Below are 12,130 nucleotides of genomic sequence, written 5' to 3'. Positions count from 1 at the left end.
CATGCTCTACCCTGGTGAGGCTGTATCTGGAATACTGTGTCCAGTTCTGGGGCCCTCAGTTCAAGGAGGACCTCAGAGAGCTGCTTGAAAAAGTCCAGCACACAGCCACAAAGATGATCAAGGGAGTGGAACATCTTCCTTATGAGGAAAGGTTGAGGGAGCTGGGGCTCTTTAGCTTGGAGGAGTCTGAGGGGTGACCTCATTCATGCTTATAAAGATGACAGAACCCTGGAACAGGCTGCCCAGAGAGGTTGTGGAGTCTCCTTCTCTGGAGCCATTCAAAACCTGCCTGTTTGAGTTCCTGTGTAAACTACTCTAGGTGATCCTGCTCTGGCAGCAGGAGTTGGACTGGACAGTCTTTCAAGGTCCCTTCCAACCCCTAACATTCTGTGACAGAATGGCGGGGGTTGGAAGTGACTTCAGAGATCATCAGGCCCACCCCCCAGCCAAAGCAGGATCATCTAGGGCAGGTCACACAGGAATGCATACAGATGGGTCTTGAAATTCTCCAGAGAAGGAGACTCCACAACCTCTCTGGGCAGCAAGTTCCAGTGCTCCATCACCCTCACAATGAAAAAGCTTTTCCTCATGTTGAGGTGGAACTTTTAGTTTGTATCCACTGCCCCTTGTCCTATCACAGGACACCACTGAAAAGAGTCTGGCCCCTTCTTGACACCCACCCCTCAGACATTTATAGACATTAACAAGATCTCCTCTCAGTTTTCTCCAGACTAAACAGCCCCAGGTCTCTCAGCCTTTCCTCACCAGACAGATGTTCCAGTCTCTTCATCACCCTCCCAGCCTCCACTGGACCCTCTCTAGTATATGCCTGTCCCTCTTGGATTGGTGAGCCCAGAACTGGATGCAATACTCCAGATGTGGTCTCACCAGGGGAAAAATAATATTTCTAAAACTTTCTCTTTCATTTTAGATACTAAACACCACTAGTATGCAATTTAAAACATGAATTATATACAGAAGAGAAAGGATGTGCAACACAGCTTACCAAATTATGTAGGCTGCAAGTTTGTGAACCCAAAACCAAGGAAAAACTGAGCCAAAACATTGCCACATTAAGAAAAACTCCCCCAGTGCAGCAATTCAACAAAGTTCCACAGCTCCATCAGTTCCCTGCCAAAAGGCAGCCAAGCTGCACCCTCTGCTCCTACCAAGAAATTAAAGTCTTGCCTAAACAGAAGACTGTTAACTAATTGTTTCTAAATCCATTTAGTTAAACACAGAAAATTCCTCAGCAAACACACTTTAATTGTGTTAGATTTAAGCCACTTGTAAAATGCTCTTATGTGGGCACGCAGATGCTGCCATGAAATGGATTTAAAAAGTGTTTTCAGAGGACTCCAGCTCTGCAGTAGCTACAAACTGTATTGAAGAGCTGTGTAACGTGGCACTGTGACAGTTCTGACAGCCCCAAGTATCTGCTAGGAAAGTTCCAATACTCCTGAATCTGTTACAGCAGCCCTGAAACGGTGATGACAAAGTCTTACAGCCTCTCTCTTCATTCAGAGTCAGTTTTGCTGCCCATTGAGGCTTTAAAATGACTGGTAATCAAGTACATAAACTGGACTATGCACCATAACTGTCTGACACTAAATAAAAGAGTTGAAAAGAAAAGTCTTTCAACAGCCACAAAAACTTTGCTGTGGTCAGCTTTCAATATGGCCATAAATCAAAAACTAGCCTTGCAGGGAGTGGGAGGGAAAGAACTGACACCATTGCTCTCTTGTTACCATAGTGTTTTCAACACCTACATAAGACCTCCTTGCTCAAACACTCAGCAGACCTCTCAATGACCCAAGCTTAAAGGATTTAAACACCCTGGAGGTGTTATAAAGACACAGAGATGTGGTGCTAAGGGACATGGTTTAGCATCAGACTTGGTAGATTTAGAGAATGGGTAAGACTCAATGATCGTAAAGGTCTTTTCCGACCAAAATGATTCTGTGTTTACTCTGAATTTCAACTGATTATGCATGTATGATTTTCTACTATCAGAGAGATCACAAGAAATAAAATACTAAAAATGTAGATACACGGGGACTCACATACAGAACAGCTTCTGTTTTGCCTCACAAAACCTAAAAGCCTCTAACAATGAGGAGGAAAATCAGAACAGCAGCTGAAAGAAGAACTTCACCAAAGCTGCTCTCTAGGAGAGCTGTGGAGCACTTGGCTCTAGCAGAAAAACCTAAAAGCCTCTAACAACGAGGAGAAAAATCAGGCAACAGCCGGTGAAACAAGAACTCCACCAAATCTATTCTCTACGAGAGCTGTGGAGCACTTGGCTCCAGCAGAAAAGGTGGAAGTATAGCATTAAAAAACCAAAATCACTGTAAATGCTGAAAGCACCCATGTTTCAGTTAAAACTTGCTTTCTCTCAGTATGACATCATAAAGTTATCCTGAGTTAACACCAAGAGCTTAACCACTCCAGTGGCAGCCAGAGCAAACACATCTAGACAGCCTGATGGAAAAAAATAAGCTTATTGCAATTCATTTAGTGGTGCCTTGAAAATAAATCTGGTTACTGGTAACTTACAGGTCTGTTAAGCTGATACACACAGAGCACATTTAAAGTGACATCATGAAGAGCAGCTCTTAGCACCCAGTTTAGGAAAGCAATCAAGAGAATGCCTAAGGTGAAGCACACAAGCTGTGCACCTTCCAGGAGTCAAGCATTGTCCTGCTGCACCAAGGCCAACCACCAGCACCACTCAGCAGCTATCAGGCTTTCTGGTTTGAGTGTCCACTGCACAGTTTAGCACCTGCAAAGGCTCCTCCAAGAGAGAGAGCTGTTGAAAAGGAAGGAATGTGTCATTTAGTGCATAAAATGTCCATCTCCCTGATGCTCAGTGCAACATAATCTTGCTGCCAGCCTGAAATGCAGCAAGGCTACTCTCATTTGTATTCACAGGGCTGTTCATGCTTCTGGAATAACAAATGAACAAAAAACACGTGTAAAAAAACCCCAAACTCTTGCTGTTCTCATTTTATGGGGCTTTCTTAACACAAAGCAGACCAAGGGATCTACCTTAGAAGGAGGAGCAGCCTTACCTACAAAGCTAACTCAAGGCTTCCCCAAGCACCCAGCTTCCATCAAAGCTTGATATTTGGGAGGTTTGGAACTGACTACTAAACATGCTTCTAGAGTTCAAGGCAAGGTGGTGCTTCCCAGCAAACCACTTGGACTGCAGGTACATGGAGCAGGTTCAAGCCTGTCATGATCTGGACAGCACCATACAGGCAGATCAGTGCTACATGGACTACTCTGAGATTGGTTGTGCCCCAAACAGCAGGAGCTAACAAAAAAGGGGTCCCCTCCCATCCCTGGATCTTCAATTGAGAGAGACAGACAAAAAGGGAAACAGTAGGGGTCTGACTGGATTATTACTGTTGAGTAATTTACCTTAGCAGGGAATGTCTCTCATCTCTCTATCATCTTTAACTGATGCTCTAACACTTAAACCCTGTGCCATCACCCACCAGGTGAGTGGAAATGACAGTGAGGGCAGAAGGGCAACATGAGACTGGGTCAGCTCCACTCCTGCCCTCCCACCATGCTCAGGGCTCCTTTCTAGGAACACATGGCACCAGATCTACCACGATTCAGAGTATGGAGCCTTACTTCATTTCATTTCTGCAGGTGTCAGATAAATTAAGTGCATGTGCATGCTGTGATGGACCCTCTTGAAACACAGTTAGGAGTACTATAGAATCACTTAATTGTTTTGGTTGGAAGTGACCTTTAAGATGACCAAGTCCAACCATTAACCCAACACTTCCAAACCACCACTAAACCATGTCCCTCAGCACCACACCCAACTGGCCTTGAATCCCCTTCAGGGATGAGGATCCCTGCCAAGGGCAGCCTGTTATTTAACTTCAGGTCAAAAAAGTCATACACTGGCCTCAGCTGCAACCTGATGGAGCAACTATAGGAACTACAAGAGAAACTGCAGGTGCAGAGCCTCAACTGTAAGATATGGTCTGACCATCAAGCTACAGCTCCCTGAAGCCCTCTCCAGATTCAGACACAGATCCCCATACTATGTCACTGCCCCAAAAGAAGATTCCTGGAGGGCCAGCAGCTCTGTAGGGCTACAGGCTTGGAGTAAACCATGGTCCCTGGTTCCTACTGCTTATTCAATTTAAGCTTAAACAGCTTTTTTCCAACCTCCTTGATAAATGGACTACACAGCTCAAGTTCAAGGCTCACATCCCCTCAGCTGGTTTTAGGCTGAAGCAGTAAGATGAAAGCTAAAAAGTAAAATAGTTTTGCAAAGCCTCAACCTGCCACCATTTCTCTATTGACTCTCCTGTGTGACCTTCTCTAGGTGAACCTGCCTTGAGAGGGGAGCTGGACTCAATGATCTCTCTCCAGAGGTGCCTTCCAACCCCTACCATTCTATGCCTTTTGCATAGTGCAACCAAGCTTAAACTTCTCATAATTCTAAAATGCTAAAGGATAGTCCAAGCACCAGTGATTATCTCACTTCATTGGGGAAAGAAAAATTGAAAACATGAAGCAGGATGTGTAATAAACCTGGCTCAGATTTACACCACTTGTCTTTCAAGGGTACAAGTGGGGTTGTCTCAGGCTTACTACATAACCACTGGAAAGTGACCACAGTCTCCACGGGGCAACTGACCCTCTCAGAAGTCACACTGATCTCTCAAAAGTTCTGCTCCCTCTCCTCCATCTACAGGAAGTATTGGGTGATGCTAAATGTTAGGAAGAATGAAATCTAGAACAGCAGATATCCATTCCAGCTACCTCTGCAATCTTCTACAGGCCCAACATCAGACATTCTCCAGCAAACCAACATGTGTCTTCTCAGTAAAATGCAACACGTTGAGAGAGCTCTGCAGAACTTCTCTCCAATATTAATACAAGCAGAAGAAATCAAATATGTTCATGATGTGTGGTATGTGAAGGTTTTTCTTTAGAGAAATGTGGGCACATGAGTCTCCAGCAGAGATGCACTACATAGGAAAGTTGAGGGTGTCCTGAAGAAAATAAGTATGACCTGCACACAAAGATTATAGACTCTTCTTTGGGGTAAGGATGTAATTATGAAACATAGCAATTGAGCTAAATATCCACTGCCATTCCTGGGTAAACAGAGGATCCTTGGATACTTGATATGTATGAGGAGAAAACAGGGCAGAGATTGAGGGCAGCTCAGGGCAAAGGAGATGCCACAAACCTATCACACAGCTATGGGCAATATCATCAAAAGCAAGCACAGCCACAGAACACATGCAGAGAGCAGTGGGAGGCACGAATGAGCCAAGGAGGCACAATTCTCCAAAGGACAACTTTTTCATCTCCCTAAAGTGATGCCTCGTGACCATCCCATCACACCGTGGAGATGCTGCATGCCTGGCACTGCTGCACGTTCAACCCTGGGAGAGACCAACCCTCTAGACCACCAGTACGAAGACAACCTGGGGTCCTGCTGGCCATTTCACCACCAGTAAGTGCTTCGCCGCAGATGGAGCAAAGTCGGGACCGAGGCTGCCCCGGGCCGTGGGTTTTGCCAGTCTCCACCAAAATCACTTTCCCATTAAAACTTTCAGCCACAAGGCAGCAAAAAGGATATCCTAAAGAAAACCAACCAGCACTTTTCGCCTCTTCAGGGATGATTTTGATTCCCCACCCTGGTCGGCGCTGCCGGTGCCGCATACCCCGTGCCACGTCCGTCCCTGCCCACCCCCCAAACACCCCCTTCGCCCTCGGACAGCGGGACAAGGCTGTCCCCCATGCCCGTCCCACCCCTCGCCGGGACTCACCAGCACGTCCCTGAAGAGCAGCTGAGGAGCCGAGTGAACGGTCCAGTCGACGGCCCCGCCGTCGGGGATCTTGATGCGGATAACCAGCGCCTGGCTCTCCATGGCGCAAGAAGGGCCGCAGAGCAGCCAGAGCATCCCCGCCCCGGAGGGCTCACATGCTGCGCCGGGCCGCGGGGGCTGCCGAACCGAGCCGGGCCGGGCCGAGCCAAGCCTGCACCGACCCGCCCGCAGGAAGGAATAGATGCCCCGGAACCAAAACGGGGGAGCGGGAGGAGGGACACAGAGATGTAGGGGAGGAAGAGGAGGAGGGAGCGGAGGCGGCGCCATGTTGCGGGGAGGCGGCGCCATGTTGTGGGGGGGAGGTGATTGTGGCAGCTCTGGTCCCTGACAGACGGCAGGTTTTGAATGTCTCCAGAGAAGGAGACTCCACAACCTCTCTGGGCAGCCTGTTCCAGTATTTTGTCACCCTCACAGTGAAAAAGTTTTTTCTTACGTTCATGTAGAACCTCCTCTGCTCCAGCTGGCACCCATTCCTCATTGTCCTATCATTGGACATCTCTGAGCAGAGCCTGGCTCCATCTTCCTGACACTCGCTCTTCACATCTTTGTAAACATGACTGAGGTCACCCCTCAGGCTTCTCCAAGCTCAAGAGCCCCAGCTCCCTCAGCCTTTCCTCAGCAGGCAGATGGTCCACTGCCTTCAGCATCTTTGTGGCTCTGTTGGACTCTTCAAGCAGTTCCCTGAGGTTCTTGAACTGAGGTCTCCAAAACTGGAAACAATTTCTTCCTCAAAGGGTTGTCAAGGCTGCCCAGGGCAGTAGTGGAGTCCCCATGCCTGGAGGCATTTTAAAGCCATGGGGATGTGCTGAGGGACATGGCTTAGTGGTGTCCTGGCAGTGCTGGGTTAATGGTTAGACTCGATACTCTTAAAGGTCTCTTCCAACCAAAATAATTCTATGGCTTCTGCATTAGTTAAAAAAGTGCTGGAAGCTGTCTCATCCTCAAGCCAGAGGAATGAATTGAGGTCTCCTGCTGTGATAGGTTCTTCTCAGGGGGCTTCTGCCTTCAGGTTACTCCATCTAACACATAGTAACGCATACCCCTGTGTGCATGGCCAGCCTAGGCAGCTCATACCTCTCTACCTCAGTGTGAGGTCCCTACTCAGGCCCTTCCAGTCAGACTGCAACACAAACCAGTAACCTGGGGCACTGGAAGGGGACTGTGCTGTGCTCTGCTTGTTACTGTAACATCCAAACATCTTCATTAATGTGCTTTAAGCAGTTTGGCCAAAAGAGTCACCTACTTTGCTGTTTCTCCCAATTACAGAATACTCAGTGAAATACTTCCTGTATGGATGTCTGGGTAAAATTCTTTCTTCCACGAGTCCGTTCAGTTCAGCTGAAAACAGCCCATTTCAAAACACAGTCTGAATCAAAGCACAGCTCTGAGGAAAGAAAAATCCTTGTTAAAAGCTTACATCCAGCATCCTCAGCAGCAGCAAAGAATGACAGCTGTGTAATTTCTGTATCACAACCACAAGCCATGCTCTGCTACATTCAGCTTTTAAACCTCACCTTTTTGCCTGATATAAGGTAGAGGGAAGGCTCCCAGCTCCACCCCACTCTGCAACACCAAACTTTCTCTCTTGGTTTAGTGGGAGGAGAGCATTAATCTCAATTGTAGGCTATTGATCTGTGCATTTTATCACAATCTCTCACATTATCATGTGTGACAAACTGGACTATTTGAGTTATATTACCAGTTTAGAGGAGGGGGGAAATGGAAGGTGTGTCTGAAATTAATTCCTGAAACATCTTCTAGGTTCCTCAGATTAGAATTCTATGTTGTTGGAGCTTTAAGGGGGGGAAAAAAGGGGGAGGGGGAAGGGAGGGGGGAAAAAAGAGGATCTTTCAGTGGCCATTAGCAGAGATAAATTCTCTCTCTGTTCAATAACTTTATAATTTAGTTCCTACACTAGAAATTAATAGAGCCCCAACTCCTAAGTATCTAAGGGATTGATGCTGCCCACACCAACATCTTTCTGTTCAAATGAACCTTTTACCTGCAGTCCCTGTGTACCTTTCAGGCAGGTTCATTTCAATCAGGCTCATTTTCTATTACCTTTCAAAGAACAGGACACAAAATCATCGCATTTCTATGGAGCCGCAATTTTTCTCGAACGTCTTTTTTTTTTTCATTTACAAGACTATGGGGAAAACCAACTCAATTTGCCAAATTTGCATAAATATTATGTAGATTTTTTTTCTTTCTTTTTTTTTTTTTTTTTCCAAGGGCTAATCATAACCCTTAGTTCCTCGTTCTGATTTGTGTTGATGCAGCTGTAATCAAACTTCACAGGTTTGGGGTGGTTTTTTATGTCTGAAGAAATACAGCACATGAAGCTCGTGTTTCTTGATGCCTTTGTGGGGTTTTGCCACACATTTCTTTAAACCCCTCCCCCCCCCCCCCATGTTTTGGAAGATATTTTCATTCCAACTACACCAACATTTGAAACAAAGAGTTAAGATTTATTTCATCATCCTGCTCGGAGAAGAGAGCGTCACCAAAATCGGTACTTTTTCCTCAAGGTTAGGGGAAAATTTATGTAGCAAGCACACAAGGTATTTTTTTAAAGGCATAACATAAAATATTCTCCAAGTGCAGTGTTTGCCTGCCCCAAGAATCTCCTCTTTCAAAGTTTTTGACACAAGAATTCCAAAAAGCCACAGAAATAATTCAGCAGTCTCCTTTTCCCTACTAAATCCAGGTGACATTCTGTCAGCCAGAAATACACATGGATTTCCTATTTATCATTAGGGATCCAAAGTTACTGTCTGCAACAAAGAAATACCATTCAAAACCTGCAAAGGAACAATCCATCAGCTCTTTAATTACAGGAGGACGATGGAAGCCCATGACTTCTATAAATTCAGTTTTCATTTGCAAGGGGGGGAAAATATCCTCCATCAGTGCCACAGACTTCCAGTCTGCTACAAGCACAGCTGTCTCACCGCAGTCTGCTGCTGCTCTCTGCTGCTTTCCATCGTGGTGAGAGAGGACAGAGGAGATCTGGAGATGGCCATGTAAAGAAAAGAAATGTTTGTTTTCAAGGAAAAGCAGAACACTGATGCAGAAGGGTACTGAAATTATTTGACTTGCCATGCTGCGGAATCTCACAGGAGTGAGCAGTGTGGAAAAAATGCTATTCCTCAGTGATTGCCTGGGACAGGGTTATCATGATAATTTGCGAGACCCTCCAAAAGCGAGGAAGTAAGTTATTACTTGTTTTCCTCTCTAATTCCCACTGGAAAGGAAGTTATCTAACACAAGTAATTTTCTGTCTTTTCACTACCACAGACATCATATAACGAAGTTTTGAGTCCTTCTACCAAAACTCCATAAAAAGAGGGAGGAAAGAAAGAGCTGACTCTTTTGGCCCTGTTTTTGAATACACCTGCTCTGGGACCTGTATCCAGGAGGTTTTCCTTGCTGTTGGTGGAAGAGTGTGAGCTCCATTTCAGGAGTGGATCAGGCTGATGATCCAGGTGAGAAATGCAATGTTTAGAACTGCAGAGTCATCTTTACAACAGCATTTCTTGACATACACACTGGTTTTGTAGCCACCCTTACAATAATAACACAAGATCCACCAGGGGGGTTTAGGTTGGATATTAGAAGAAACTTCTTCACTGAAAGGATTCTCAAACCCTGAAACAGGCTCCCCAGGGAGGTGGCTGGATCCCCATCCCTGGAGGTGCTTGAAAGATGAAGAGATGCAGTGCAGAGGGTGCTGGTGTTCAGTCTCAGCCTTGGTAGAGTGAGGGAACAGTTTGACTCCACGATCTTAAAGGTCTTTTCCAACCAAAATAATTCTATAATTTTGTAATATGCCCATCATAAACATTCAGTGGAAACTAAAGCAGGTAAATTATGCCTATTACACCAGGTGATATGGGAGCTGACATGCACTACAACCATGGCATGAAGGCCTAAAACTAATTCCCTGTGTTCAGCCCATGTAATAGAAGTGTATAAAGCAAAGGAAGGAGGCTGAGGATACAGTCAGCAAGCCCCATGTTTTCTTTATTGCTCCTACTGAGCATCTCTGAGAAATTTTAACCTCACTGCTAGAAGAATGTGGACAGCCATGGCAGAAATAGCATGCTGACAGACTGACATTTATGTCATTTTCATTATCATAGCATTAATTATCTAACAGACTAAGTATGTTTTGGAATACTGCATTACCAGCACTATACTAGAGTACACGTAATTCAGATACAGCAGACTCAGAGGAATCAGAATCTCAATGCCAGTCCTTGGTTCACTACATTCAATTTATCATCTCTGCTTCCTCCATGTACCAGTTTCTGGAGAGGTATTATAAATAACAAAGGACAAGCTCTTCATTTCCTAGAGACAATGGCACCTGATCGTTGCTTTCATAGCATGCATTTTCATGGCTTTGTTATAAGAGAGATTAATACATAACTTTCTACATTGATAAAATAATGTATCATAGTGAAATTCACCTTTTTTTCCCCCCCCCTTTCCTACATCTTCAGATTGCCAGTGAGTGCAGCAAACTGAATTCCCTTAGGCTGATCAAAAAGTAGGTCAGCAGTGTCCAGGCTTTCTACACTTACTCTTCTCTAAACTGCATCTCCTAGGAAAAAAAATCACCCCCATATACCAGTTTGATCAATACCTGTATAGATGAAGATGCCTTAAAACCAGCCAGCTTCCTCCCATCCCTTCCCACTGCCTCTTGGAGCCCTTTTGCACAACTTGAACAGGCAAAAACAGCCTTGCTGGAGTAAGAGGTAAAGGAATGTTTATGAACCAAATCCTAGGGAATACATTGATCTTACTTTCAATTCATTCAGGGCAGAATCTGGCCTCAAATAGACATTTTCAAACTCTTTCTCGTAGTATACGCACCTTGAACTAAAAAACAAATAAATAAATCAATCCCCAAACCAATATTGAACTTGATTTAAGGTGAATTAATAAATCTTTAGTTCTTGCTTTAAATTCTGAACATGTTTGAGAGAAAGCAGAACACAGACGTGGTTTATGTGTATTTTAAAGGTTAGACGATACACAGGCACTGAGAAATCACAAGGTAAACTCTGCCAGTTGGATGGAGCAAAAATGGCTGTGGATTGTTAATGATCTCACTGTACCCCATCAGACCAGCTTCAGGGCCTGCATAATTGTTTTTCTGTCAACCTATAAATTCCTGAGTAACAACAAAATTATTGTGATTTTTCTTACTAAATAATTCATGTATCACAAAGCATGTAGCTAACCAGGCCCATGAATCACTGAGCACGTTACAAGCGTCTCTAACAGCATTTCCTCTTGGAAGACTAGAAAAGAAGTTTGACTTTGTTTGAACAAGATCTAAAATGTGACATTTCAAGTGTTCCTGAAAATTAGGCTCCTTGCAAATTTACATTTGAAACTTGAAGGCTTCCTTGATTAGACTTTTTGTCTGAAGGATGGCTTTTAATTGTGTTTTAGTTTTAATTCTGTTAGGATTATTAATGTCAAGGAATGTAATGAATTGGTTTTATAATGAACTAGAACAGGGCTCAGACTCTCTCCTTAAAGTGATGCCATTAAAATCACTCTAAGCCATGTGCATTCTACCTCAGCAAGCAAATGACATCCAAAGTAGCTACACTACAACACAGGATTTCATCGTCTCAGACCTTAGTGGTTTCCTCTGTATTCTTTGAAGTACTGAACAGATAAACACTTGAGTTTTCTGGAAGACAGCCTCATGACTGAACATGTTTACAATCTGGATCATGTGTAACTTAACTCTGACAAGTTAATAGAATCATTAAGGTTGGAAAAGGGTCCACAAGATCATCAAATCCACCCTGTATCTCAGCACTGCCAGGTCACCACTAAAACCATGGCACTCAAACACATCTCCATGGCTTTGAAACCTCTCCAGGGACGGGGACTCCACCATTGCCCTGGGCAGCCTGACACAGTCCTTAACAACCCTTCTGGGGAAGAAATTGTTGCTCATGTCCAACTAAAACTCCCATGGGGTAAGCTGAGGCCCTTTCCTCTTGCACTACTGCTTGTTTCTTGGGAGAAGAGACCAACCTCCACCTGATTCCAACCTTCTTTCAGGGAGTTGCAGAGAGCCAGGTCTCCTCTGAGCCTCCTTTTCTCCAAGGCTGCCCAATTCTCTCAGCTGCTCCTCCCCAGACCTGTTCTCCATACCCTTCACCAGCCTCACTGCCATTCCCCAGGCACACTCCAGTGCCTCAGCATTCTTCTTGTAGTGAGGGCCCCAA

The 12,130-nt window shown here is 44.9% G+C and overlaps 1 protein-coding gene across 2 annotated transcripts in view; it reads right to left on the bottom strand.

Annotated features, from left to right (window-relative positions):
- MAP2K5 (mitogen-activated protein kinase kinase 5) overlaps positions 1-12,130 on the bottom strand; it is a 173,366-nt gene that overhangs the window by 152,661 nt on the left and 8,575 nt on the right. Inside the window, exon 1 of one of the 2 annotated variants that reach the window (XM_009903871.2) lies at positions 5,811-6,011. The exons of the other annotated variant lie outside the window; for it this stretch is intronic. Coding sequence (XP_009902173.1) covers positions 5,811-5,945 — 135 coding nt within the window. The 5' untranslated portion in view covers positions 5,946-6,011. Of the gene's footprint in view, positions 1-5,810; positions 6,012-12,130 lie in introns of those variants that run through there. 2 annotated transcript variants of the gene reach the window in all.

This window comes from Dryobates pubescens, chromosome 17 (genome assembly GCF_014839835.1).
Source record: "Dryobates pubescens isolate bDryPub1 chromosome 17, bDryPub1.pri, whole genome shotgun sequence".
Lineage (NCBI taxonomy): Eukaryota > Metazoa > Chordata > Aves > Piciformes > Picidae > Dryobates > Dryobates pubescens.
This window is presented reverse-complemented; position numbering and strand designations above follow the sequence as displayed.